The sequence below is a fragment of the Podarcis pityusensis genome (assembly GCF_964106645.2).
Source record: "Podarcis pityusensis genome assembly, chromosome: 9".
Classification (NCBI taxonomy): domain Eukaryota; kingdom Metazoa; phylum Chordata; class Lepidosauria; order Squamata; family Lacertidae; genus Podarcis; species Podarcis pityusensis.
Genome location: NC_138034.1, coordinates 18,145,933 through 18,171,197, shown reverse-complemented (window position 1 = coordinate 18,171,197; position 25,265 = coordinate 18,145,933). Strand labels below are relative to the sequence as shown.

Sequence of the window (25,265 nt, the reverse complement as noted above, 5' to 3'; positions counted from 1 at the left end):
CTGATTTTATACTGTTTAAGAGAAAAACATCTCAGCTGTCCACCTCGATTACATGAAACATGTAGGATGTAAAATATAGTCATTGGCCTCCTTATTTCAAGGCCCAGTCCTATGCGGTACTGAGAGCTGTCAGCTCCCATGGTAATTAAAGAGACTGAAAGCACATAGCGTTTGGCAATAAAAGAGCTTGCACACTGCACACCAGCAACAAAGCTCCAATTATTACATTCCTGGGTGCTCTCACAACCCACTGACCACAAACTCTGGATCTCCTGTGCTCTTTGTAGTGGGAAGAAAGCAACAAATGAACTGAACTGTTATCATATTACTTGGGTAAATCGTGTCTCTAACCACCTGGTCCACCCTTGGAATGAAATCTGAATTGGGTAGCCAAAAAGAGAGGTGTCACAGCCAACAAAATATGGTAGTTATTTTCTTCCCCCGACAAGCAGCAGTGGGCTTGTATATGCCTGATATTAATACAGATTGAGAATTCTCCCAAGAATGTAATGTTTAAACAGGACAAGAACTGATGAGATGGGCCTTGCTTTAAAGTCATGCTGTCAGAGCCCTTTGCCAAAATCAAAGATAAAATTGAATAAAATTGTCTATATTACTAGTATTTACAAGTGCTTTACATATGTACATATTTATATATTTATTTGTACCTGGAAAATGTAGCATCAAAGGGTATATTTATATTTTACAAATAAAACATTTTTTAAAGATATGTATAACTGTACCATGAATAACTTTTTTTTATTGCTTGCCTTCAAACCTTGCACAACTTTATCACACATTTCTGTACTACACAGATCTACGTTATATATAAATAGGTATGAAAATAAGGATTTTTTTTCTATTTTAATGTTTCAAATAAAGTGCTCATTTTCCCCAACAACTGTTACTGAAGAGGATGAATTGATTAGAGGGGATCAAATGTATACATTATGGGGAAGGTAATGTTCTATCCTTTCAACCTATTCTCATTGTGTTAAGTATCTTACCTGATTTTGGCTGCAACCCTACACATGGTCACCTTTGGAGTAAGTCCTGCTGAACTCAGTGGGGTTACTTCTGAGTTTACATGTAAAGGATGGAACTATTAATCTCAGAAGATCTATTTTACCTCAATGTTCTAACCAATAAAATGCATTTGTGACCTTGCCATCAATATTTCTCATGCAGAGTAAAGACCATAACCACGTTAAAGGAAAATGAAACAATACAGAAAATAAAACAGCAAATGGAAATATCGTTTGATTTTGTGCATGTGTGTTTCCACCTCTTAAGGTAATTTAAAATTGTTTTAGAAATATTTAAACAGTGTTGTTAAACTTTGCAATATCTAGTTATGCACTATACTCAAGTACTGTACAAAACTGCAATAAATGACACTATACGACTACATATGCTTCTACTATAAAGACACCATCAGAAAGGTGGATCTTTTTTTAAGGTCAACTAATAACTGCTAATATGTACGTGAATCAAAATACCTTTGACTGGCCAAATGTATTATTAAAATCTAAATACAGTACACAATTATTTATGGTAGTATGATTTACAGGGCCTTTTGGGGGGGTATAAGGAATATTTGCAAAGGTTTCATGAGAAATAGTTAATGGATCAATATTAAATATTATACAAAATTTGCAAACAGAGGCTCCAGTTTTGTTTCCGTTTGCATTTAAGTATTGATGATGCACTGGATTTTCTTTTCTTAAAAAAAAAAGACCTCCTCTTAGCAAAATTATTTCTAATATATAAAGTCATTGTAAATTTATGCCAGCAAAGTGTAAGCTTGCAATTTACAAAAGCAGCAATAATCTTTAATCATGAGGACCCCCTCATGAAAACGAAATCCCAAAGAACGGTTTCCAGTGGCTGCTATGGATACACGAAGTTAACCTTTTAAGGCAGATTTCATGGAAACTGTACTTCAGAAAAGTTGTACACAGAAGTTTTATATTACCAATATGCTTAAACCCTGAAGAGTATCTGAAAGCTTTTTTTCTGGACATTTGGCTTTTTCTTCTTCTCTTTAATTTATAAAAGTTTCAATTCACAAGACGGGATTAATACTTAAAATTGTCTCGTGAATGGCTACTATGTGCAATATGTTACTAGGTAACCTTGTAAACCTACAGCTAAGAATCCAGAATGTTGCTCTTTGTGAGATTTCAAAGAGCAAATTGAACTATTTGCAAAAACATGTTCCCATCTGTATTGGGTCCCTGGAATTTTTTGCAGGAGCACATCTGGATGAATGACTTGCCTTTGCGAATGCACGGGCACTGCCGATATAAAACACAGCTATAACATTTCTCACTATCGCCTCAAACAAACAGATCGAATCCAAAGACCCACAAGCAGAATTAAAACAGCCGGGGCTTATCCACACAACTTTTGCCCTGCCCTTTCCAGGGACAGTTCCATGCTTTAAAGTTTCATGTCTGAGAGCTCTTTTCCACCGCCCCGGAGCATAAATCCGCTCTTTAAAGCTGAGTGCAACAAACAGCAGTGGAGGAAAGGTAAATGTAGATAAGCTCTCACTTGTGTTAACCTGCAAATGTTTGCACAGTTATTTTCCTAGTGCCATCAACAGGTAGGTTTTATAGCAGCTTTCAAGTTTCTGCTACTACAAGAGCTTGCACAAATGGAAGAACGTATTTGGGTCCAGTTTTGCTTTTCTCATACGACGCTCCGGAGCACAGTGCCAAACAGCCCCTCCATGAGCAGAAGACAGCTTCTGCATGTAGGTGGGCAAGCTTTGAATCAATGGATTCCATTTGTACATTCAGCTGCAAGTAGTCAACTGCACAGCAACCAAGTGTAGTAACATGTGAACCAGCCCTAGGACTGCTCATCTGAAAGATCCAGAGTTTACCATTTATTTAGGAGACTAGCTCTCCTTCTGCATATCAACGAATTACAAAACAACAACTCTAATACCTGATCTCACCTTACTGTGCACTATTTACACCCCTGACCCTGAATGTTTATTTGGGAGTAAGTTCTGGGAGTAAGTGCAACTGCAGCAAAAAAGAAATACCCTACTTTGATTGTTCTGTACCACTTGCCAGACAAGCATCCCTTTCTTTCTATATCTACCTGAATATATCAGAGCCAAAACAGCCCATGCAATGCTATGTAAGGAAGTGCCTGTAAAGCTCACCATAGAAAACATCTGTGATGAGCCAAGAAAATAATGTATGAAGTCACTGTTATTAATTAACACTGCCCCTAATCATGTTTTTTTCATATGATTCTTTTTTTTCATATTGAAAAAGAGCCATATGACCCACCCCTCCTGGGCCCAAATCAGGGAGCTGTTAACAGCTAGAAGAACTATTAAGGACTGAATGAATATTGGCCAATGTTTTTCACTAGGAGCAAGCAGGTTTGTGTTGTTTACTTTGGTGTATCATCACTTTTTTATTTTTTAAAAAGTATGTTGTCAACTTCTACCACAGTGTGGCACGGAGAGGTTGGCTCAGCATCAATTCCCTTGCCCCCGATATCCCTCCCCCCACATTGCACAACTGCTTTTATAAAACACTTTAGCACTGGACAGAAAGAAAGAAAAAACACTTTTGCTACAATGATTGATATGAATCCAGCTTTGGGGCTAGGCTGGAAACTTTTCTTTTCTTGTGAGACCTGCCCAAGCACCCAATCCTTTTGCTTCAGGGGCAGAGTGCTGACCGTACCACAGATCTAACTGTTAATCAGCAACTTCAGCGCTTGACTCAAAAGTAAAGAGGTGCTTAACCCTGACATTCCAATAGCCTTTACATATATCTTGCATTCATAATGGTTGCGAATAAGAGAATACTTGAGCTCACCACACACCTGTAATATTTACATGGGCACTGCTACCGTAAGAAATTAAGGTTACTTCTTATAAAAAAACCCTTCTCTTTTAAATGATAGTTTCTTTGCATTAAAGTAGAATCAGTCATTTTATAGAAAAATATCTTAAACTTTAAATTAAAAAAATAGTGTTACTAAATAGTTATGTAGGACCATATGCGGTTGTATGGATATAATTCAGCATTATTTGAATACCAGTTTAGGAGAACTCACACGGATAGGAGAGCGGGCTATATTTGCCATGGGTGCCATCTGTTTACAGATCCCATGAATAAACTCTGTGCACCTCCTTTGGAGATAAATGGACATGATACCTATATACATTCTGTACATCTCGGTTCACGGGTTAGCAGTTATTAGTCGTACTGTACATAGGAAAACAATCTGATTATAATGATGTTATACGCCCTCAGCATAAAGTTAAGGTTTGCTCCTAAAACCCATGTAAGACAGGTTCCCTGTTTAGATATGTTGCCCAGTACACCAGGTTGAAAGTACCAAATAAGACTGGAAAAACTATTCTCGACATCCTGTCGATTTTACTAACACTGTTGAAGGTTTTCTTTGCTTCCTGTGGCTTGGCTTCTGGCTTGGCTTTGTTGGGTTCTGTTGTGGTAGCGCTCTTGGAGATTGTCGGGAGAACAGAGTCCTTCGTGATATTTGGTGCATAATTGGCAACTGCCACTGCATAGGCGTTGTTTTTCTTAATAACCGATGCCTTTTCTTTTTTCTGTGGGGGAACAAAAATGGCATTTGATTACCCAATCATGGTGCTTGCATTATGTCACAATGGTGGCTAGTAGTTTTACTTACCCTTGCTTGAGTCCTCCCCCTCCCCCTGGGTGTATGAAATACTGTAAGCTCCTTTTCAGGGGCATGTATACACTGCAGCATTGCACAGGCACAAATAATAATAATAATAATAATAATAATAATAATAATAATAATAATTTATTATTTATATCCCGCCCATCTGGCTGGGTTTCCCCAGCCACAGAATATTAAAATACAATAATCTATTAAACATTAAAAGCTTCCCTAAACAGGGATGTCTTCTAAAAGTCTGGTAGTTGTTTTCCTGGTAGTTGTTTTCCTCTGAAAATCTCGCCCAATGCATACATGAAAGCAGGTTTTGCGGAAACTGGAATCATTTTGACGAGGCTCTCTCTTTCCTCTGTGCAAATGTATAGCTGAGTGGGGAAACATTCAAATTTCACCTGCCTTCTTAGATTACCTTAGCATACCTTCAGGTCTTGTTGATACATAGCAACTCTAATCTCAGGTGTTTGCTCTAATAATGTGGAGCATGTGTAATTCCCACATCGGCTGCAATGTGTGCCTAGATTCAGCAAGCCTCTTGGTAATTTTTCCAATCTTTCTCCCCAACACACAAATATTACACATCTACAGAATCAATTGATAAAATCGGCAAGTTGCCACTGACAAATACAGGCAGAATAGAAAATGATGCCTTGTATAAGTGATGCAAAATCCTAATAGGCTTAGGAGGGAGACAGATGTTGCAAGGAATCTGACTGCACAGTCAATAACATATGTTCTCAAAATGTTCCAGTGTTCCTTTGGAAACTTCAGAATCTCCTCCCGCCCAAAAGATTTTAGTGAGCTAGTGCTTATGCTCAAACATAAGGCTATGTAGGGCTGGGGGGAGGAACCATCCCCAATAAAAAACATCTCTTGTCTCCAACAGTTGAGTTGCTGCTTTAAATGCTAATACATCTTCCAAAATATCCAATGAAGATTTCCAATTTCCATCTGTTGTGATCCATGGGTATTATGGGACACATCCAAAAGACCTTTGTGATGTTCCTAACCTTAGAACTTCTCTGATGTTCAGTACAATTCCTTAAGCCTGCAAATTTAATCTTCACGCAAGTTCTACTTTCACATGAGACATGTATGTAGCAAACTAGCAGGTTGAGCAACAAGTTGGCAAAACAACAACAACAAAAACAAAAACACACACACCCTTTACCTGGTTGGTGTGGTGATTAGAACATCTTGGGCAAAGTCCTGCCTTCAGCTCTGAGAGTTGAAGAAAAGGATGACTATAGGCCCCTATCTCTGCCCCACAGAATATTCACATTACATTGCCCTAGCTTCTGGGAGAAGTATGGTAAACAACTATAATAAATACATTATTTATTTGTGTCGCACAGGGAAAAATAGCCCCCATGAAGAAGATCCCTATTTTCTGTGGTGAAGTGAAAAGTTCCAAATGGGGAGCTGGAGCAGGTCTCTTAAGTAGGGTTTAATGCAGCTTTGCAGATTAAAATGGAGTAAAATAAGAGTAAAATTGCTGACTTTCTACCACTAACTGGTTTGAAACTAGCTCCAATGTGAACTAATTATTTTGATATTTTTATGCAGCTTTTCAGGGCAAAAAAAATCTCTCTTGGTGCAGTTTTCAGAAATAACATTCATTTTTATTTATTTTTATAAAAAAGAACCAAACACACCAGAGAAGTGTTTAAGCTAAAACAGCAAGTGCCAGGTTTCTCACACAACAGCATAAATGTGGGACTGAAATATGAAGTGTGGGGTTTCATTAATCCTGATTAAGGTTCGAAATTAAGAAATTTCATAGTCCAATTTTCCGTTCTACTCACGGGCAGTTGTTTAAAATCCAATTGTCCACAGGAAAAAGTCAGCGCTCTCCGGCAACAGCAATGAGGCTTCACTCCGTGAAAAGAGCAGTCGATTTGAAGCACTGCGCCATTCACCCCACGTCGCTCCGGATCCCCGAGACCGGGTTTCCCCGCGAGTAGGGGAGGCGCGAAAGGTGCCAGCCGAATCCCACGTCCACAGGCTTCTCCCGCCTATGGTTTTTAGTGGGTCTCCGCCTCGCCGCGGCGGTCCAGACCCTAATTCTCACGAAGCGGATTCCTCCCGATCAGAGGAAATCCGCCATTGCCAGAGGCGCTAACCCGGAAGTCTTAGTCTGGACTATGAAATTTCTTAATTTGGCACCGAAGCGGGAAGGTCTAAACAGGAAGTCCGCCTTCCGCTTTTGTAAATAGATTGAAGCAAAGACATTGCAAGCTAGAGTCTGGAAAGTTGTTTGTAAAGGATTAAATTTCCATCAGTTAAAATTACTAACCCCCCCCCCCCTTGGAAGCAGGAGAAGAGGGGGGAATCTTTTTAGACTGTTTAAACCTGCAGAAGAGAGAGTAAAGAAAGAGAAATTTCCACTGTCTTGAACCTGGGAGCGGGGTGTCAGGACAGATGCTTTGGGGAAGTTCATTGACTCTGGACAAAACGTTTTGACAGATAGTTAAAAAAGAGGAACATATTGATTCCAATGTTCCCTTTTGCATTTAAAAGGAACAAAATATCCGAAAAAGGAAAGGAACTTTGTTGCTAGATCTGCTTTTAAAAAGACGGATACAAATAAAAATTGTTTCCCCTAGAGGGAGCTTGTGAAACTGTTATTGGAGTCACTCTGGGGAGCTTTGCAGCTGTAGAGATTAAAGATCGTGGGACCAGACTTTGACCTTGAACAAGAATGTGCCCAGAAGAAGCTTTAGTGCTTGCTCTTTGCAAGACAAGCGCTTTACTGGAACAGCTACATGAGAAGATGGATTTGATGACTGTTGCAGTCGGAAATTTTGGACAAACAGTGAATACCTATATAGAACCCATTCAGGAATTAATCCAGCAATGTGCTTTGACAGATCAAGTGGTGAAGAAGATAAAGGAGGAGGTTGTTGCTGAACCTCAAGTAGCAGAAATGGAGAGAGCTGAGGCCCTGCAGGAACATAAGTTGTTGGATTTGACGAATGAACCTGGAGAAAGTCAGATTTGGAGAGATGGAGTTCTGTTTGGATTGGAGATGGGAAGCTGGATAGATCCCCCTATGCAGGGATGTTTCGACCTTTCGAATTTGGCTTTGGGCCAGGGGGAGTTTGGAGTTATGGGGGCCCTTAACTTTGGAGGGACTTTGAAACATGCCTTTAAATATCATATGGATTTCAGTGTCGACTATGGAGAATGGGCTGACTTGTCGAGAAGGGACAAAGATATTGTCAAGTTGGAGTCTCCCCGAGAGAAAGGAAGGAAATTAAGAATAAGATCAGCAGAAGATAAAGTAAAGTACAGGTATAAACATGAAGAAGACCTGCGGAAGGGACATGGAAAAGACTTAAGAGCCTCGGATAGAAGGTCACCAGGTTGATGGACTAGATGGATGGGATAGAAAGGACTGACAAAACCTGAGACCAGGAAGAAGAGACGATGGATGAAGATTGGAAGAAAGTTTTAAAAATTCATTTAGAAAATCACTGTAAAATTAATGAGTATTAGAAAAATGTTGGAATGAAATTATTTGGCTTTAGTAGAAATGTTAAAAAGAATTATGTAAGAATATGTTATGCTTAAAAGAATTAGGTATAAATAAGACTTAAGTTTTAAGCTTTAGGGTTTTTTATGGTAAGATAAGGTTAAAATAGATTAAGGTAATTTAATGACAGAATATTGTGAAAGATGGAAAGGATTTGCTGAGATAATTAATAACTACAATACAAAAAAGGGAGGTGCGAGGAGGTCGATGAAACAAGTTAATGAAAGATAAGGATTTGGGAATATTGGATTTGTTTTTTAATTTTTTGTTTATTTTTGTTTTTTGATTTTGATGTATTGTGTGGTTTCTTTTCTTTGATTTTGGTTTTTATTGACTTGTATTGTTCAATTGCTATTTCTGTCTACCTTTTTCTTTCTTTTTCTTTTTCTCTTGTTTCTTCCTTTCTTTCTTTGTAATTTTAAATTCTCAATAAATATTATTTTAAAAAAAAATCCTGATTAAGGTTCGTCATAGGAAAGTAGCTTTGGCCTCATTCATTTTCGCGCAACAAACTGACGAAGATAATTAAATGCTGCCTAAGATTATTTTGGATATTTAACAGGCATAAATGGGCTATTGTTTAATTTGTAGGCAGCCTTGGGACAATATTTGTTTCTCTAAGATGAAGCAGATGGAGGAGACTCCATATGTACAATTTAATTTCTGCTGAAGTGTGTGCTCAAACTGTCAGCATCTTTTCCTTTCCTCTCCTGCGTCAATCTGCTCTGCCTTTATATTGGTTTTAAGACTTCAATTATTTTTCAGTAATAGAAAGCTATCAGCTGTAGATGCTACTAAATTGATTTCTTAGAATTGGAAGGAACTTTAAGCACGTTTCTTTATCACTCACCTTATCGTTGACTACGCTTTTCCCATCCCACGCCCATCCTCTTTTTGTGAAGTAATTTACAGTGGCAAATTCTATCAAGGCAGAGAATACAAATGCATAACAAACAGCAATAAACCAGTCCATAGCTGTGGCATAGGCTACTTTGGGCAGTGAATTTCGAGCACTGATGCTTAACGTTGTCATTGTTAGCACAGTTGTGACTCCTGGAGAGAAAATGGAGGAAAATAAAGTGTTGGTCAGGGTAATTCAGAATGTTTTTTTTTTTGTTTTTTAAAAAAGAATATTTCTCATCAGGAGCAAAAACTAGTGATTACAAATGATTAGTGTAAAGCTGCTGATTGCAGCTGATAACGACACTATGGGGGCTTGATCCAGAATTCAGTGGAGAGAGATAAAGCTCTACAGAAGTCACAGTTAAAATGCACATTGTGACTAAGAAAGTATGCAAGATTATATGCACAAAACTTGATACTACAGTGGTACCTCGGGTTAAGTACTTAATTCGTTCTGGAGGTCCGTTCTTAACCTGAAACTGTTCTTAACCTGAAGCACCACTTTAGCTAATGGGGCCTTCTGCTGCTGCGCCGCCGGAGCATGATTTCTGTTCTCATTCTGAAGCAAAGTTCTTAACCCGAGGTACTATTTCTGGGTTAGCAGAGTCTGTAACCTGAAGTGTATGTAACCTGAAGCATGTGTAACCCGAGGTACCACTGTATCTTTGTGCAGATACATTGGGTGATAGCAAACTAAATAGTTCCACTTATACAAGGACTTTTGGCTGTACAGTGGAACCCCTTTTCTCTTTCTACACACTGAGTAAATCTGCCCCAGAGGATTGGGGAATCCACCAGAAGAGATTTACAGGATCTGCAGTGCAGTGTGGGTAGAAGAGAGGACAAGGAAATTCCACTGCACTGCTAAGCACCCTTGTTTAGTTGGATACCACCCATTGCCTTTTAGGGTAGCAATAATGTAACAAACTAGCACCAACAGATAATATGAAATTCACACTGTCTTCCCTTTGTATAACATGCAAAGTGGAAACTTCTGTTTCTCTCATGCAGGAAAATGAATGAGCTTCACATATATCTGGCAAAATGAAAAGGTAGATGAGTAGGTTTCTGCTTGACATGTTTCACAAGAACTACAAACAGGTGGGGTGGGGAGCGGCAGTGGGGTGAGCACAAGTCAATTATTTACTATTTTTCAGGGGTTGTTTGAGATATCAGGAGTTACCCCTCTGACCATATCCAATACATTATTTGAACTGCCAATACACAGTGGCTTGAATTCAGTGCTCTATGAATCCGGTGCCTTTCCATGTTGAAAAAGGTGCAACAGGGCAAAACACCAAATTCAAACAATATTGAATTAAATGCATAGGTGCAAATAAACAGTCACACATTCCCAATATTTCCTTGGCAGCCATGGGTCTATTGTGGTGCTATTAGCAGCAGATTCTAAGGTTTAGAGTGCATTCCCAAACCTTTGAAACTGCAGCTTTACCAATCCCATGTTTGACATCATATAACAGGCATCCCCAAACTTGGCCCTCCAGCTGTTTTGGAACTACAATTCCCATCATCCCTGACCAATGGTCCTGTTAGCTAGGGATGATGGGAGTAGTAGTCCCAAAACAGCTGGAGGGTCAGGTTTTGGGATGCCTGCCATATGACATCAGGTGATGGGCAGGTGGCTAGCCCCAAAGGCCTTGCAGGCCGAATGGAGAGGCCTGCCATGCCTTATTAGGGCCAGAGCTTCCCCACTAGTGTAATGAAAGCTCAAGAGAAGAACACGCAGATTTATTTGTTAGGTTGCAGATATCTGCTATTTGTAAATTGAGGTGGCATCCCCCCCATCTCTCATATATACACACACACACACACACACACACACACACACTTCTAATTCATATTTGTTCTTGGGATCTTTCTGTTGTAAGCCAACCCCATACCTTTTGTCTAAAATTTGTAATTGCTTTACATGTATTTGGGGAGGAAGACTCAAGCTTCAACAAATGAGTCTGCATCTGTTATGCGTAGTTTGTCCATAAACTGAAACTTATGAGGTAGTTTTCTGGCAGGGTTTGAAAGCATCATTAAATAAATTACTTGATGCCAAGAGTCTAGTCTCCTCCAAATGACAAAGATAGTAATCTGAAAACAGCAGAAGTCCAATATTTATTACTCTTTCCATTTTTAGCTGTGATTTTTTTCATTCAAATATAACATACTTTGATTAAGTTTAATTAGAATAAGAAACTCTCCACATTATCTGTCCTCCCCCAGGACAGAGAACTATGCAAAGATGATTTGCCTGTGGCTGACCTGCCTTTGTACGAAAATTAGCAATGCTGAGGAAGCAGGCATAATTAGTACAAAAACAAAAAAAATCTCTATTGTATCACAGAGATGGCAATCTTTTAGAAAAAAACTCTTACCACAAAATATATGTATACCACTACAAACACACACACACACACACGGATTAATTCAGTGAATTTTATAGCATGTCTCCATATCTATCTGAGTATTATTTCTAAGCAACTTGGGGATCCTGTTAACATTTCTAACAACTCTAGTTTTCAACTGAAGGGCAAAGAAAAAGAAGCAGCAGCAGCAGTAGCCACTATTTGGTCCTCATATTTTTTAATAGATTTCTCAATGCTAACAAAATTGTGCAATCAGGTTATAAATTCCTGTTCATGCACTTGACCTCTAAAATTGAAATATTTGTGAACTAAGTCAAAGCCTAGGGACGCGGGTGGCACTGTGGGTTAAACCACAGAGCCTAGGACTTGCCGATCAGAAGGTTGGCGGTTCGAATCCCCACAACGGGGTCAGCTCCCATTGCTCAATCCCTGCTCCTGCCAACCTAGCAGTTCGAAAGCACGCCAGTGCAAGTAGATAAATAGGTACTGCCCCGGCAGGAAGGTAAACAGCGTTTCTGTGCGCTGCTCTGGTTCGCCAGAAGCGGCTTTGTCATGCTGGCCACATGACCCGGAAGCTGTACGCCGGCTCCCTCGGCCAATAAAGCGAGATGAGGGCCGCAACCCGAGTCGGCCATGATTGGACCTAATGGTCAGGGTTCCCTTTACCTTTAAGTCAAAGCCTACTCTTTGAAAGAACATTTTGGTCAGGATTGACCAATGGCATGCAAACTATTCTATGCACAAAAGGTAAATTTGGACTTGTGCTTCCCAAATACCAATTTGGAAAGGAAACTATTGTTGAACCTAAAACAGATTATGAAAAGGTGCCTCCGGCATGTCATGGGGTAAATTGTACCTGCTCTTTATACAAGTCAATATTCAGCACATGTAGCCCAGGACTTTAGATCCTATACCTGAAAAACTACTTTGCGTACCAACAAAGGTGGTGAAGGTTTTGACTTAGATATCCTTTATATGCTTTTTTAATATCCAGTGTATTTAATGTGTCTGTATTTTGCAAGTTTTCTTTTTTAAAAAAATAGTTGGCATTTAATTAGCAGCGCAGAGTCATTGACTTGCATTGCTGAAAAAACACAAATGGCACAGATACCTTAAGAAATAAAAACAGATTGGAATCTTGAACCAAACAATTTTGTGCCAGCTTTATGCCTAGTCCCTGAAGGCACAATCAAATGCTTTTCAAATGCATCTTCTATGAAGAACATAGTCAAGATTTATCCAATTAGCAGCACTGCAACTTTTTACACAGGCTAATTTGAAGCAAGGCAAAGACAACAAATCATTTGGTCGTAATTCACCATGGACACTTTAGGTCAACCACATTAAACAGATGTCATAAATGAAAGGAACTGGAGAGCGTGATTATTAAAACTGCCTCATTATCCCAAGTCCTTAAATGCAACCTACTGCTTATAAGTACATTATGTGAGCAAAGTGAAATAGAGAGGAGATCTCAGACAAGAAATACTCAACATCTCAGTTTTTAAAAATAGTTTCTTTTTAGGCTGCTTCAGAGCGTGTTCCAATATAAAAAGCAAGCTCACTCATGTGCATAATGCAGAAGAAGAAACTTTTCATGGAAAAGCACAGTTGTAATATTCCACATTTGGCTCATACCCCACTGTGGTGTTTGCCTCCTAGGTGGGTCATAAGGAAAGGGTTAAATGAGTGTGACGTGATTGGCCAGTGGAAACTGATAGGAGGAGTTAGAGAGAGAGTTGGAGTTGTGTGAAAGGCAGTGGAGAGTTGGGAGTTGGAGAAGGAAGAGGGAGGATTAGTCTGTGGGTTGGTTGAGTTGTGTTGTGAGAGAGTGAGAGGAATTGTTAGGTGGAGTCAGATAGTTAGTTGGGATAATCAGTTTGAAGTTGTTAGGAACATTGGGTCAGTAAAGAAACTAAGATTAAGAAACTGCCAAGAAAAATTAACTGAAACCATAAGCTTTTTCATGCTTATAAAAATAAACTTGATTATTTGTTAATGTTAACAACTGTCTGGACTCCGTGTGTACCCGTGAGAAATGGGTTGGTGGCAGTGAAGAAAGCAATTACAGTGGGTGGCACAGGGTCATTAGACCGTCAAACGTCCGGGGACCCTGTGTGATCGCCACACCCACTATTCTGCAAGCACATCTGCTCTTGGGTTTGAGAATGGTCGCCATGCAACTGCTCTTTTGATAATTGTGCTCGGATGTATTCCTAACCCAGTGCTAGCATAGGGAAGCTACCAGGGTTTTCCCCTGCCTGCCCCAGGAAAACACACAAAGGAGGCACAACTTATGTTTCTCCACTGTAACTCTCACTCAAGTGGCATGCAAGGAAGATATTGAGGTTACTTCTCAAGTCAGAACAGCTGAGGAATGTTTAGGCAAGCAAAAAGAATGCAGATTGGACATACAGTGGTACCTTGGGTTAAGTACTTAATTCGTTCCGGAGGTCCGTTCTTAACCTGAAACTGTTCTTAACCTGAAGAACCACTTTAGCTAATGGGGCCTCCTGCTGCTGCCGTGCCGCCGGAGCACGATTTCTGTTCTTATCCTGAAGCAAAGTTCTTAACCTGAAGCACTGGGTTAGCGGAGTGTGTAACCTGAAGCGTATGTAACCTGAAGCGTATGAAACCCAAGGTACCACTGTACAGCCTCCACTTGTCTCTGCATGGGGTTTTCACTGCGCTGAAACTGTACTCCCCTCCATCCATCCCATGGGAAGGTTGGATTGCTGGTTCTGAAAATCCCTATAAGCCCTGAAATGGCGCTCTCTCTCTCTCTCTCTCTCTCTCTCTCTCTCTCTCTGTGTGATGTTTGCAAAAGTGGGAGTGGTGTAGGCTGAGATATATAGAAAATATTATGTTGAAAGAAAAAAACGTAACAAAGGGACAAAAAAAATGTAATGAAAGGCACAAAAAAGGAGTTCTTAAAACTGGGCTGAGTGGGGGAAAATGATATGGGTTCAGTTTAGAAGAGGTTGCCACTGGCAGCAGCTTCCTCAACTTTTCCTCTTCATTAGTAGTGATGAAACTCCTTTCGGTGGCAGCTGGTTGACAGCTGTCATTGCACCCTACTAATGCCCCTGGAGGAAAAGCAAGTCATGATGTAGTATCGTTCTAATGGGACTTTGGCTGGAGGCAGGGGCACACGGGATGGTAGGTCACAAATTTGTACACATAATAGTAGCAACCCAAACATCTACCAGACCTTTCTCCTCTTTTACAACAGGAACATGATTGAGAAATGTCCCTTGCTGGTACCCAGACTCTGACATGGAGTCATCCCAATCTCAAAGCTGTATGACAAGTTCCATATTGCATTGAAGAACTGAGCTTCCTTTGGGCATGGGAGCACTCCTGATATGGGCTGTGGTCTCTACTTGCATGGCATAAAAATGGCAGACCAGAATTCAAGAGAGAAAGCTGGACTTGAAAACATTTACCATCAGAACTTTCCTAAAACCAGGCACATTTTTTCCTCCCGTATTCCAATGCCAGTAGAATATTGACTCTACATGCTTTGCTTTCATATGTTAATCCCCTTCCAACTCCCTGGAGCTCTGTGGCCTGTACCTGAAAGTAGTATTAGTGACAAATAGCCACAGTTTGTCACACTGCATAATGAACTTCAATCACAAAAGAGAATGCATTCTTAAAAGAAAAGAATGAAAAGATAGATGAACTAAATGTGCTGTAGCTGGCACCTGAAATGCTGAGCTGCCTTCAATGCTAACTAACACAACATCCAGGTGTCCGTCACAATACGCACCAAAGACCGTCCTTGCCGGGACAGATTCTCTGTTCAGCCAGAATGACACCTGGGACAGGATGACTGTCATGATGCAGGGGAGGTAGGTCTGAATCACAAAATAACCGATCTTCCTCTTCAAATGAAAATGAGCTGTCATTACTTTGTATTCACCTAGAAATGAATGGATCAAATTAGGAGGAGCGCTAGAAATAATTATGAATTGCCTCCACAATAAACCATTTTTCATGACAAGCTGAAGACATCTGCTTTAACAAGGCAAACATACTGCAGATTTCCACACACGCCCCTCTCAAAAAAGCTATATGTCGGTAAATCCAAACAAAGATTGAACCCCACACAAGCACAACTAAGAACTAATTTCAGCAAACTTATACTTTTGCTTTCTATCCCTGGCGTTTTATAGTATGATACAGTTACTAGTAATATTATTGTTATAGTTAGTTACTTTGTTTTGATACTATTTTATATTTTTGGACAAAGCTTCATATTGAATATTGGTCATTGACCATAGTAGTAGTAGTAGCAGCAGCAGCAGCAGTAGTAGTAGTAGTAGTAGTTATTTATACCCTGCCCATCTGGCTGGATTGATAGTTTAATTTTGAGCAGCACACCCTCAAAGCATTAAAAGCTGCACCTAAGCTGCTCACTTTGGTCTAAAAAGGGATTTGCATGATGGGGAACAGTACAGAACTAAATGCACAATTATGTGCATTTTCCTTTACTTTGCAGTCTCTACAAAAGTGAATGCGATACTCTACTATTGTTGAATCATCTGGAACTATGACTCCAGGTGCTTCCTAGATGGGGGTTTATTGTGCAGCTCATGCGTGGAAGTTTCTTGCAGTGCAGTGTCCACCTGACATTGTCATCATCAAAATGGCAGCCCATTTTTAAAAAAAATTATATTTAATCCAGATTTCTGCTTACAATGGAAACTCTGTTAAATAAAAATAACCCATGTTATTGCTCCTTAGCACACTGTTTTGGGCGTATGGTTTGTCATGTGTGTGGTAACTTTTTGGAACACATTCCAGCCATTCTGATTCTGGTAGTCCAAGTGGTGCAAGCAAACATTTTTGTACCACTTCCCACATGCAGAAGGTACATCTGAATTTGAGCAATCCAGTTCCAAGGACCTATTAATCTTTTTTTTAAAAAAAACCAATAGAAATAGATAACACCCCCCCCCCAAAAAAACCCCTTGAAACATGGTAAGTAACCATGAAACATGATAAGTAAAGATAGGCAATGTTTGCTCTTGTGAATGTCTGGCAATTTATTTATTTTATGTGCACAGGCACACAAATATCTGTGTACATGCCACAAATAGGAAAAGGTAATGGAGGGTAGGGAGTAATGATTAGGGCAAGGAGCCACAAAGCACAGCACAGAAAAATTCAAACAATGATGACAGGTCACTCAGAAAGAAAGGCATCTAAAACTAAAAAATGGAGTATGTGGACGTTCACATTCCAATTAACAGAGAGAATTATATCTAAATGAGCCATTTTGCAACCTAGAGCTCCCATATGGAAGCCCTCTATGATATAGCATATTATAGTAACATCACTTAGAGACTTTGGTAATTCAGTGGTATATAAATAACTTAAATTAAGTTCTAGCATCTATAATTTCCTATGTCCTCAAGTCAAACTGGCAGGGCCACAGAGTGTAGTCTGCATATATGGCCAAAAGTGCACCAGTGGCTAAAGGAAAAAGGACTCGAACGGTTTCTTCTTTGTCTTACTAACCTGTACTTGATTTAGCTGTTTCTTCTCCAATTGTTTGCCCTATGAGATCATACTGATTCAACCTCGAACCATCTGGGGCTACTTCTACTGAATTAGATGCATTGAAGGTCCACTTGTAGGTCACTTCTGAAGATGTATATGCATCTACAGGGGGGAAATAAGAAGACACGTTATCAGCTCAAAAGAGCAATTATTTGGGAATAGCTGGCTCAGAGAATTCAGCACAGCCTCTGATATTCACTGACTTTCTTGATCTCTTAAGCAGTAGGAACTTGGAAGTGCTTTGTCTATGTAAGACAGGGGGGGAAGAACCTATGCAGGCCTTGGCCCAGTTTCATGAAGGTAGGAGAGATAGGGCAAAACCTGAAATGGATTGAGTGATGGGGGAAGAAGCTGTCAACAAGCAAATCCATTGAGAGCCCTGGCCCTCTGCCATCAACTTAGCTAGGAGACAGGGAGGGAGACAGAGAGGGAGGGGGGAAAGGGGTGGCCGTAAAAGGGAGAAGGGGCTGGCTCCACCCACTTTGAGCTCTGGACCCACCTATTACTGGCACATGGCTCTGATAGATTGCCACTAAGGGAATGTGACCCTCAACAAAACTCCCCAATCCCTGATGTAAGAGTACACATAAAGGATGCAAAGTGGTTCTCCATGTGCAGAGGACAGGAGGCGGAGATGGTTACAGATCAGTGCTGGCACCAGTGCAGCAACCCACAACCTCCCACTCCATCCATTGGGCCTGCAGTGTTCCCCAGGGGCCTGCGCTGCTTGTCTCAGCAGAGATGAGAAGCCAGACTGGGGAAAAAGAGAGGGCGTAGGCGCGCTCCCTCCCCTTAACTTTCACTCAAGTGATGGCAGGCCCTATGTGCATACGTCCAGCTGATACCTGCTCAGAAGCAGGTGAGAGAACAACATGGGAAGAAAGGGGCATATGGAGCACATAACTGCATCCAAAATTCCTTGCTTTGTGATTGTGAAAATACTGGATATCTGCTGTCAAAATAGATTAAGGATGCAACATATTTATCTCAAAATTGATTAAAAAAGACTGTTCAGCGTAAACATCTCCCATGAACATCTTAGGGCAGGTGTCAGGAACCTCTGGCCCTCCAGATGTTGTTGAATTACAACTCAAGTCAGTCCCAGTAAGCATGGCAGATGGCCAGGTATGATGGGGGTTGTAAGATCAGCAACAACTGGGGGGGGCAAAGTTTCCCCACATCTATTCATGATTTCGCCCCCTAGAAGTCTGATATCTGATGGGCCTTCAGGAGATGCCATGGAGCAAAGATATTTAAAGAATGGGATACTTCATTTATGTTATCCTACAATGGAAAACATGGATTTAGTTGTATAAAATTGTTAGTTTTTCCTAAAGGCAATTTTTAATTTAGATTTAAGGGAATTCATGTTATTGTATCTGCATTAAATCACATGGGTTTGCAGTTGTGAAAGTAAGTTACCAGATTTGAATTACAGGAACTTTTGACAGCATAGACTCTGCCAAAAACTAACTCAGAAAACTTACAGTGTATGAAAACAAAATATATTTCCAAAACACAAACAATCCTGTATATACCAAGAAATGAATAAGACTGCTATTATGTATTAATTTTAAAAAATACTTATATGCTATGTATTTCGTTAAAAAAGCAAAGTGGTTTAACAACAACCATACATTGCTATTACAATAGCTGATCCAGAATCCTTTGACATTGTGAGATGCCAGCTATAGACTCTCACTAACCGCAGCAGAATGGCATATGTCTGATCACTAATAATAAAGGGCTTCATGGACACATCATTTAACTAGTTTTGATCATCCGGAGAAGAAATTCCTGCTTCAATATGAATATCAATGTGAAAATCAGCACACCTCAATGTTGCCCAGAGATACCAACATAGACAACTGCAAACTATAAACCTTTAGCATCAGAGTACTTGGATAACTATACTATCATAATTCTTGTGGATGCAAAATTCATCACAATTTCTTTGCACCTCGATTTCTTTGTGTCCTTATGTTCCACTCATGAGAAGTCCAAATCAAGGAATTCAACCATAACCTTCTCCTTAACCCCTAACATGATCACATCATCAAGAAAATAGCTACTGAAGACTCAAACCACTTCACAGAATACCACATAAGCAGTACAGAAAAATGCTGCAAGCAGGTTGCAGAAGTTCTTATAGCCATAGCTTGTGCAATTCTCTTCTCTACAGGTATAGCAAACCTCTTATTTGCACCTGCAATATTAGAGCCATTTCCAGGCCAGATATTAGAAAACTGCCCCCAAAGAACTGGAAATTTGTCCTAAAACATGTATTTCCTCTGGGTAAATTTCAGAAAGCCATAATGTGGTTTTGACAATGATCATACTCTAGGACATCCAGCCTTCTACACCATGAGATCGGTGTAACATGCTTAAACTAAATTGCCCTGATAAGCTAACTGGTTGCCAAATTCTGCACCAGTTGAAATTTCCAAACCATATTCAAAGGCAGCACTACACATAATGCATAGGGGATAAATTTGAACCCTGAGGAACCCCACATTGAAAGCTACACAGAGCCGAAGAACACTGCCCAAGCATTACCCCCTGGAAAGGACCATCCAGGGAGGACTGGCATCACTGCAAAGCAATGGCACCCACCCCCAACTTGGACAGTTGCTCCATGGCCAATTATATTGAATGTTGCTGAGAGGTAAAGGAAAATCAACAGGGACACATTTCCCTTCTTTCCTGACAGATGTCATAATACAGGGCAACCAAAACTGGACCTAAAGCCTGAATCAAGACCCAGGCTTGAATTAGAAGTTGGAGGCTCAGAGAAGCCAACCTCAAATGAGAGCTGAGCTTTCAAAGCCCCTAAATTCAATTCCAGCTACGATCAAAATGTGAATTCCCAGAGTCCCCATTCTATACCCTTTACTTGTCAAGCAGTGATGGCTGCACATGGGAGAGGAGAAGAGGGAGGTTTTCCACCCCATCATGGAGGGAGAGAAAGAAGGAAAACACGAAGTGAAAAAACCACCCCCAATGCTTCTCCTGTCTCTGTTGTTGGGTTGCCCTCTGCTGTGGTTCTCTTACTGGCCCCACTTATTGTTTATAGACTAGGCATTTATCTGAAGCCAATCAGAATAAATTTGCTCTGCACTTTCTATTCAGTTTCATCCACAAATTGTTCTTTCTACAAGCGACTCTTCTCTTGTAAATCGAAACATTTTTGTTTCCATTGAACAACGTTGACCAAACTATGTTTTCAGTTTGCTTGGAAATAGAGACAGTGGACGTTTCATGACCCACAAATGTGGCAAAAGACAAACAAACAAACAAACCACCGGAGGTGTTCAGTGAAACAGCCCTTTATTTATTTATTGTTCATTTAAATTTACATAAACAATAACATAAAAAAACAGAGACTATATATAGCACAAGAGTAATTTTGAAATACCTGACCCTTCCATTTTCAGAAATGAAAATACTTGGTCATCTTATCTCCAAAATATGGCATCACATAAATATCCACGAGCTCTTTATTGTCTTAACTATACTTTTAAAGACAAAGGATCACAGTTAAGATCAATTTAAAGCAGAATTATAATTTATTAAATATTAAAGTAAATAATAGCATGCTGCAATCAATGTTTGGGGCTTTCAGGGAAAATAAAATGACATTATCCAGGACATGCTGATAAAATCAGCTTTGTTGTCCCTACCTTCCAAATGAGTGGCACAAATGTGATAATGAAAATGGTACCTGTTACGTATTAAGATGTTAGTCATGGTGTTGTTGTTTTTTTAATTTGATTAAATAAACAAACCATATCTCTGTGTCTTATTTGTATCTGCTCATGTAAGAAGCTGAAGCTTTCACCTGCCCTTTGCCATTTGATAACCAGGTCCTTCACAGACATCATTATCTACTTGCCTCCTGTTTCTCAGGTTGACTGCTTAATATGAGTATTTAGTTGACCACTCTATCTAGCACCAGGAGAAGGTGGGGCTAGTTTGGTTTCTGCATCTTGGGGTGTTTTCTTCTCCAACAAACTCCGCTTCCACAGATCGGGGTGTCGCGAATACTTTTCTATCTGGGACATTCCATTCTGTTTCTTCCACATTTGGGTTTATTTCGTCTACACCTGTACATGAAATAAAGGACTGGTCAGTAGGCAACACCCTCTCTATTTTCAGTGGATAAACAGTGCTCAAGGTATCTTTGGTTTCGGTTGCAAATATGGTAAGCACAGCAGGTTCTCTATTGTTAATGATGACTCAGACATGCACTTCAGGGCTGCTTGTTTGAGGGAATGCAGGGGTATTTACGTGAGTATTTATGTCAGTATAATGGAACCCCTATATTTTGTGAGAGATGTATATGCTGCAACGTACATGTAGGAGTTGTCAGCATCTTTTGAGAAACACTACATTCATGGTGCACCTAGGCGTCATGAAGTTGCTGCAGTTTGAACCAGTTTCTTAAATTTCACATAAAGCATTGGCAACAAAGCAAGGAGGAGGAGGACATTTAAGAGAGGTGTAAAAAAAACAAAAACCACTCACCTTGTAACTCTGTGAAACTTGAAAGCAGGAGAGGCTGACCAGGACTGAACTGTGGTGTGTGCAGGGACTGCTCTCATCAGAAACCATGTAGAATTAACTCTGGAAAGTTAAGAATAAATCTTCAAATGAGAACTGGAGGTTGAGAGAGAGATGGCCCACACATCTGGTTCACCGACATTAAGCAGCAGTAACGTTGGATCCATCTTTTCATTCCAAACCATGGGTTGCATCTCTCAGGCATCATGGCACAGGGTGCTTTCCACTGTTGCATTCTAGGATCAACAGGACCTCAAGTGATCCTGCCTAGAGTGATGCAGGCTTTTCCCACAGTTTCACCAGCGAGAGTTACTGGTGAGCAGGAGCCTGAACAACTTGTTAGACCATGCCCTTTTACTTCTTTCAGGAAATCAGTGTACTTAGTCCCTAACATCAGGTGCCTGTCATGATCCCTGAGTCATTCAGTGACCAAGGCACTGAACTGGAGCCTACAGTGTCACTGGCCAAGGAGCTGGTCTAGGTTCCTGACTATGCATCTCATGCTGAAGATCAGGGATCGTGAAATCCAAGGCTAGCAGGCAGAAGAGATCCCGTAGTACCAGTCCCTGTAGAATCAGAGACAGGATTCTCAAGGGTGTGTTGAGTGCACCAGGCACAGGAAATGCATTAGGTTGGAGACTGTGGAGCTCAGGGAACATATCTCCCTTCAGATGAGCGTTGGCCTTTTAAGAGACTCTAGTTCTTCAAAAGGGAACGGGGCAAAGGAGAGGTAGATGCAGGCAGAGGGTCAAAAAGTTCACCAATAGCTATTGTTAGAGCAAGCTGCTCACTAGGAGCTCCCCTTGCACTGACCTACTGTGTCCTCTAGGCTCCTCCAGAATAGTTCCTGGTGCACAACAACCTTCTGCAATGTGTACTGCTGTGGCTTCATTGCAGGATGTGTTAGTTGTTGTAAATGAATGGTTGCCTCTGTTGGATCTGTGCTGGGAGACATCTCAATGTCATCTGGGTCAAGGGCTGAAGACTCATATTGCTGGTCCTTGGATGTTTCTTCAAACATTGTTTCCTGCTGCACAGGGATCATTTTTCTCCCATCCAACAGGAATGGTGCTAGCTTCTTATAGAGCTTCTTACTCATTTTTCCCCCGGTCTCTGCGTGCATGGTGAGCTCCATTTTTGTTGTGTTGAAGACTTTCACTTTTACCCATCGTGGGACAGAGGTTATGGAACATCCCCTGTTGCACACTTTTTAGGACAGTCAATTGAAAACTACCTCATCCCTGAACTGAGAATGAAAGGTCTCCAAGGGCTGGGATGTTCAGCTACAGGTCTCAGAAGCCCATACCCTATACTTTAGATATACAGGTATATGTGTCTCTCCCACCTCCAGCTCCACCTCCAGACTGAGGTGTACAGCATTTGACAAACAAGTATTTGTTCATCTGCCTTATTCTAATCAAATTCAGAAGTTTTATTGTTGTATTTTAATGACGGCTGATGTATTTAATGGTTGTAAACCACTTTGTGAGACAATTGTTCCGAAAAATGGTATCTGATACTTTAAGATGAATAAATAAATACCATCTCATCTTAGTGCTCAAGCTCAGCTTCAATAAGTAGGTGTGAAATGCAATAACAATTACATTCCTATTCTATAAAGCATGTTCCAGGTATCTGTGAGTAGACCACAATGTAGCATGATTGAATTTTACCCCCAATATAACTTGTTCCATAATTTGATCATCTAAAACCCACGTATGCTGGGAAATGCTGTTTTCAAAAGCTAAAACATTTGCTTTTCCATAATTGAACTTTAAACAATTGTGCTTACAATAGATTAAAAACTGAGATAACAGGCATTTTAGCCCAAGTATAGAGCAGGAGGAAAAAAACTGCATAAAGTAAGATACAAATTTTCCTATTACCTAGTTTTGGTAGGAGTCCATCTGGGTCATTCAAGGCAGTTCTGGGATCATTTAAGAACAAATTAAACAAAGTAGCAGCAAGTATACATCCTTGCTTAACTCCCTTGGTTGTGGGTTTATCTTTAGTAAACTGTCCCTTATTACCACATCTGATTTGTGAAAGACTATTGCAATACAAAGGCAAAAGAGGAAGAAGCGAGAAGTTTTTTATCAACAAGAATTTCATCCACTTTCTGCCATAACTTGACCCTGGAGATATAACCAAAAGCTACCTTTAAATCCATGAAGGCAGCAAACAGTTTCCCTCACAAGGTTCTTGTATATTTTTCAGGAAGGTGACAAAGGATCAGACAGTGATCAAGGGTTGAACAATCTTCTCTAAATGCTGCTTGAGAATCAGTAAGTATATTCTCAGATTCTAAGAAATAAATCATTCCATTGCTTAAGAACCTGGCATACAACTCCCCCTTGACTGACGGCAGGCTTATAAGTCTACAGTTTCCCAGATCACAAGCTTTACCCTTTTTTTAAAAAAAAGGTACCACTATTGCTTCTTCCAGCTAGAAAGGATCATGCCAGAACAATTCACTGTAGTAAAAGGGGCATCCAACAATGGTGCCCACCAAGCTTGCCTTACTTTTATAAGTTTCAGAGGGATATTAATCAGTCCTTGGATCCTTCCCGCTCTTGATCTGAGGAATCACAGGTAAGACTTCTTTTACAGAAACTGGGTTCCATTTTGGTGTGACTCATAGCACAGCATCAAGTAGAGAGCCTAAATAAGATGTAATAATATCATCTGTGTCTGTAAAGTTGGCTCTAAAGTGGTCCTCAGGCATGCACTGAGATACAACGGTTTAGAGCTTGTGATCAAGAATGCAAAACTCCTGAGACCACTTGCCAGAAGGTTTTATGGTCTTTATTAAGGAAAGCATTTAGAAGCAGCATCCATGGATCAAAAAAACCTGGTGCTCTTTGTGTGGTAATAAGGCCTTTAATTCCCCCGCCCCCCAACTGAAAATAACAAAAGGAAAGACTGCTTAGCCCTGACTTCCTGTAAGAAAAACAGGAGCCTTTTAGAGCCTTTCCCCATCAAATTTCACTCCTCATCAAACCATTGGACACTCTCAGCATTATACATTAGCATTTTCTTCTTTTAAAAAGGAAGCTTTTCACCCAAAGAGATGCTTTGGAAAAAGATTTCTGCTTTACACAATCTCAGCAAAAATTCAAATTAAAGATTCAAACACATCAGTGTTATCTACTTTTATTTGCTCCGTAGATCTTAACCAGAGCACATATTGTTTTTCCTTTAGGTCGTGTCCAGGAATTAAAATCTGAGGCATCCAGAGTCCTTCCTTAACTGACTAGACAAGGGTTTCCCAAACTTGGGTCTCCAGCTGTTTTTGGACTACAATTGCCATCATCCCTGGCCACTGGTCCAGCTAGCTAGGGATGATGGGAGTTGTAGTCTAAAAACAGCTGAAGACCCAAGTTTGGGAAACCCTGGACAAAACAATGATCCTATTCAGTCACCAATGCCTCCCTTCCCTAAGACCCTTTGAGGCTCTCCTGTTTGTCTGTGTCCACGTGTGGACTAAGAGTGTCAACTAAGGATTCTTTCATTATGTAATTCTTAGGTGACTCAACCTATTTTACCTTGAAAACTTGCAAGAGCATTCACATCAAAAGAGACATCCTTTCTCCTGGGTGAGATGCAGTTGCTTAAATCTAACT

General features: G+C 40.2%; 1 protein-coding gene across 4 annotated transcripts in view; it reads right to left on the bottom strand.

Annotated features, from left to right (window-relative positions):
• Positions 1 to 1,326: 1,326 nt before the first annotated feature.
• The window catches only part of GABRA2 (gamma-aminobutyric acid type A receptor subunit alpha2), a 74,790-nt gene continuing 50,851 nt past the window's right edge, over positions 1,327 to 25,265 (bottom strand). For 3 of the 4 annotated variants that reach the window (XM_081020111.1, XM_081020112.1, XM_081020110.1), the window contains 4 exons: positions 17,041 to 17,184; positions 15,287 to 15,439; positions 9,084 to 9,286; positions 1,327 to 4,606 (listed from right to left, as the gene is read on the bottom strand). In XM_081020111.1, the coding sequence (XP_080876237.1) occupies positions 4,310 to 4,606; positions 9,084 to 9,286; positions 15,287 to 15,439; positions 17,041 to 17,184 (797 nt within the window). In that variant the 3' untranslated portion in view covers positions 1,327 to 4,309. The remainder of the gene's footprint in view (positions 4,607 to 9,083; positions 9,287 to 15,286; positions 15,440 to 17,040; positions 17,185 to 25,265) is intronic. The other variant, XM_081020113.1, reaches the window with a different exon arrangement.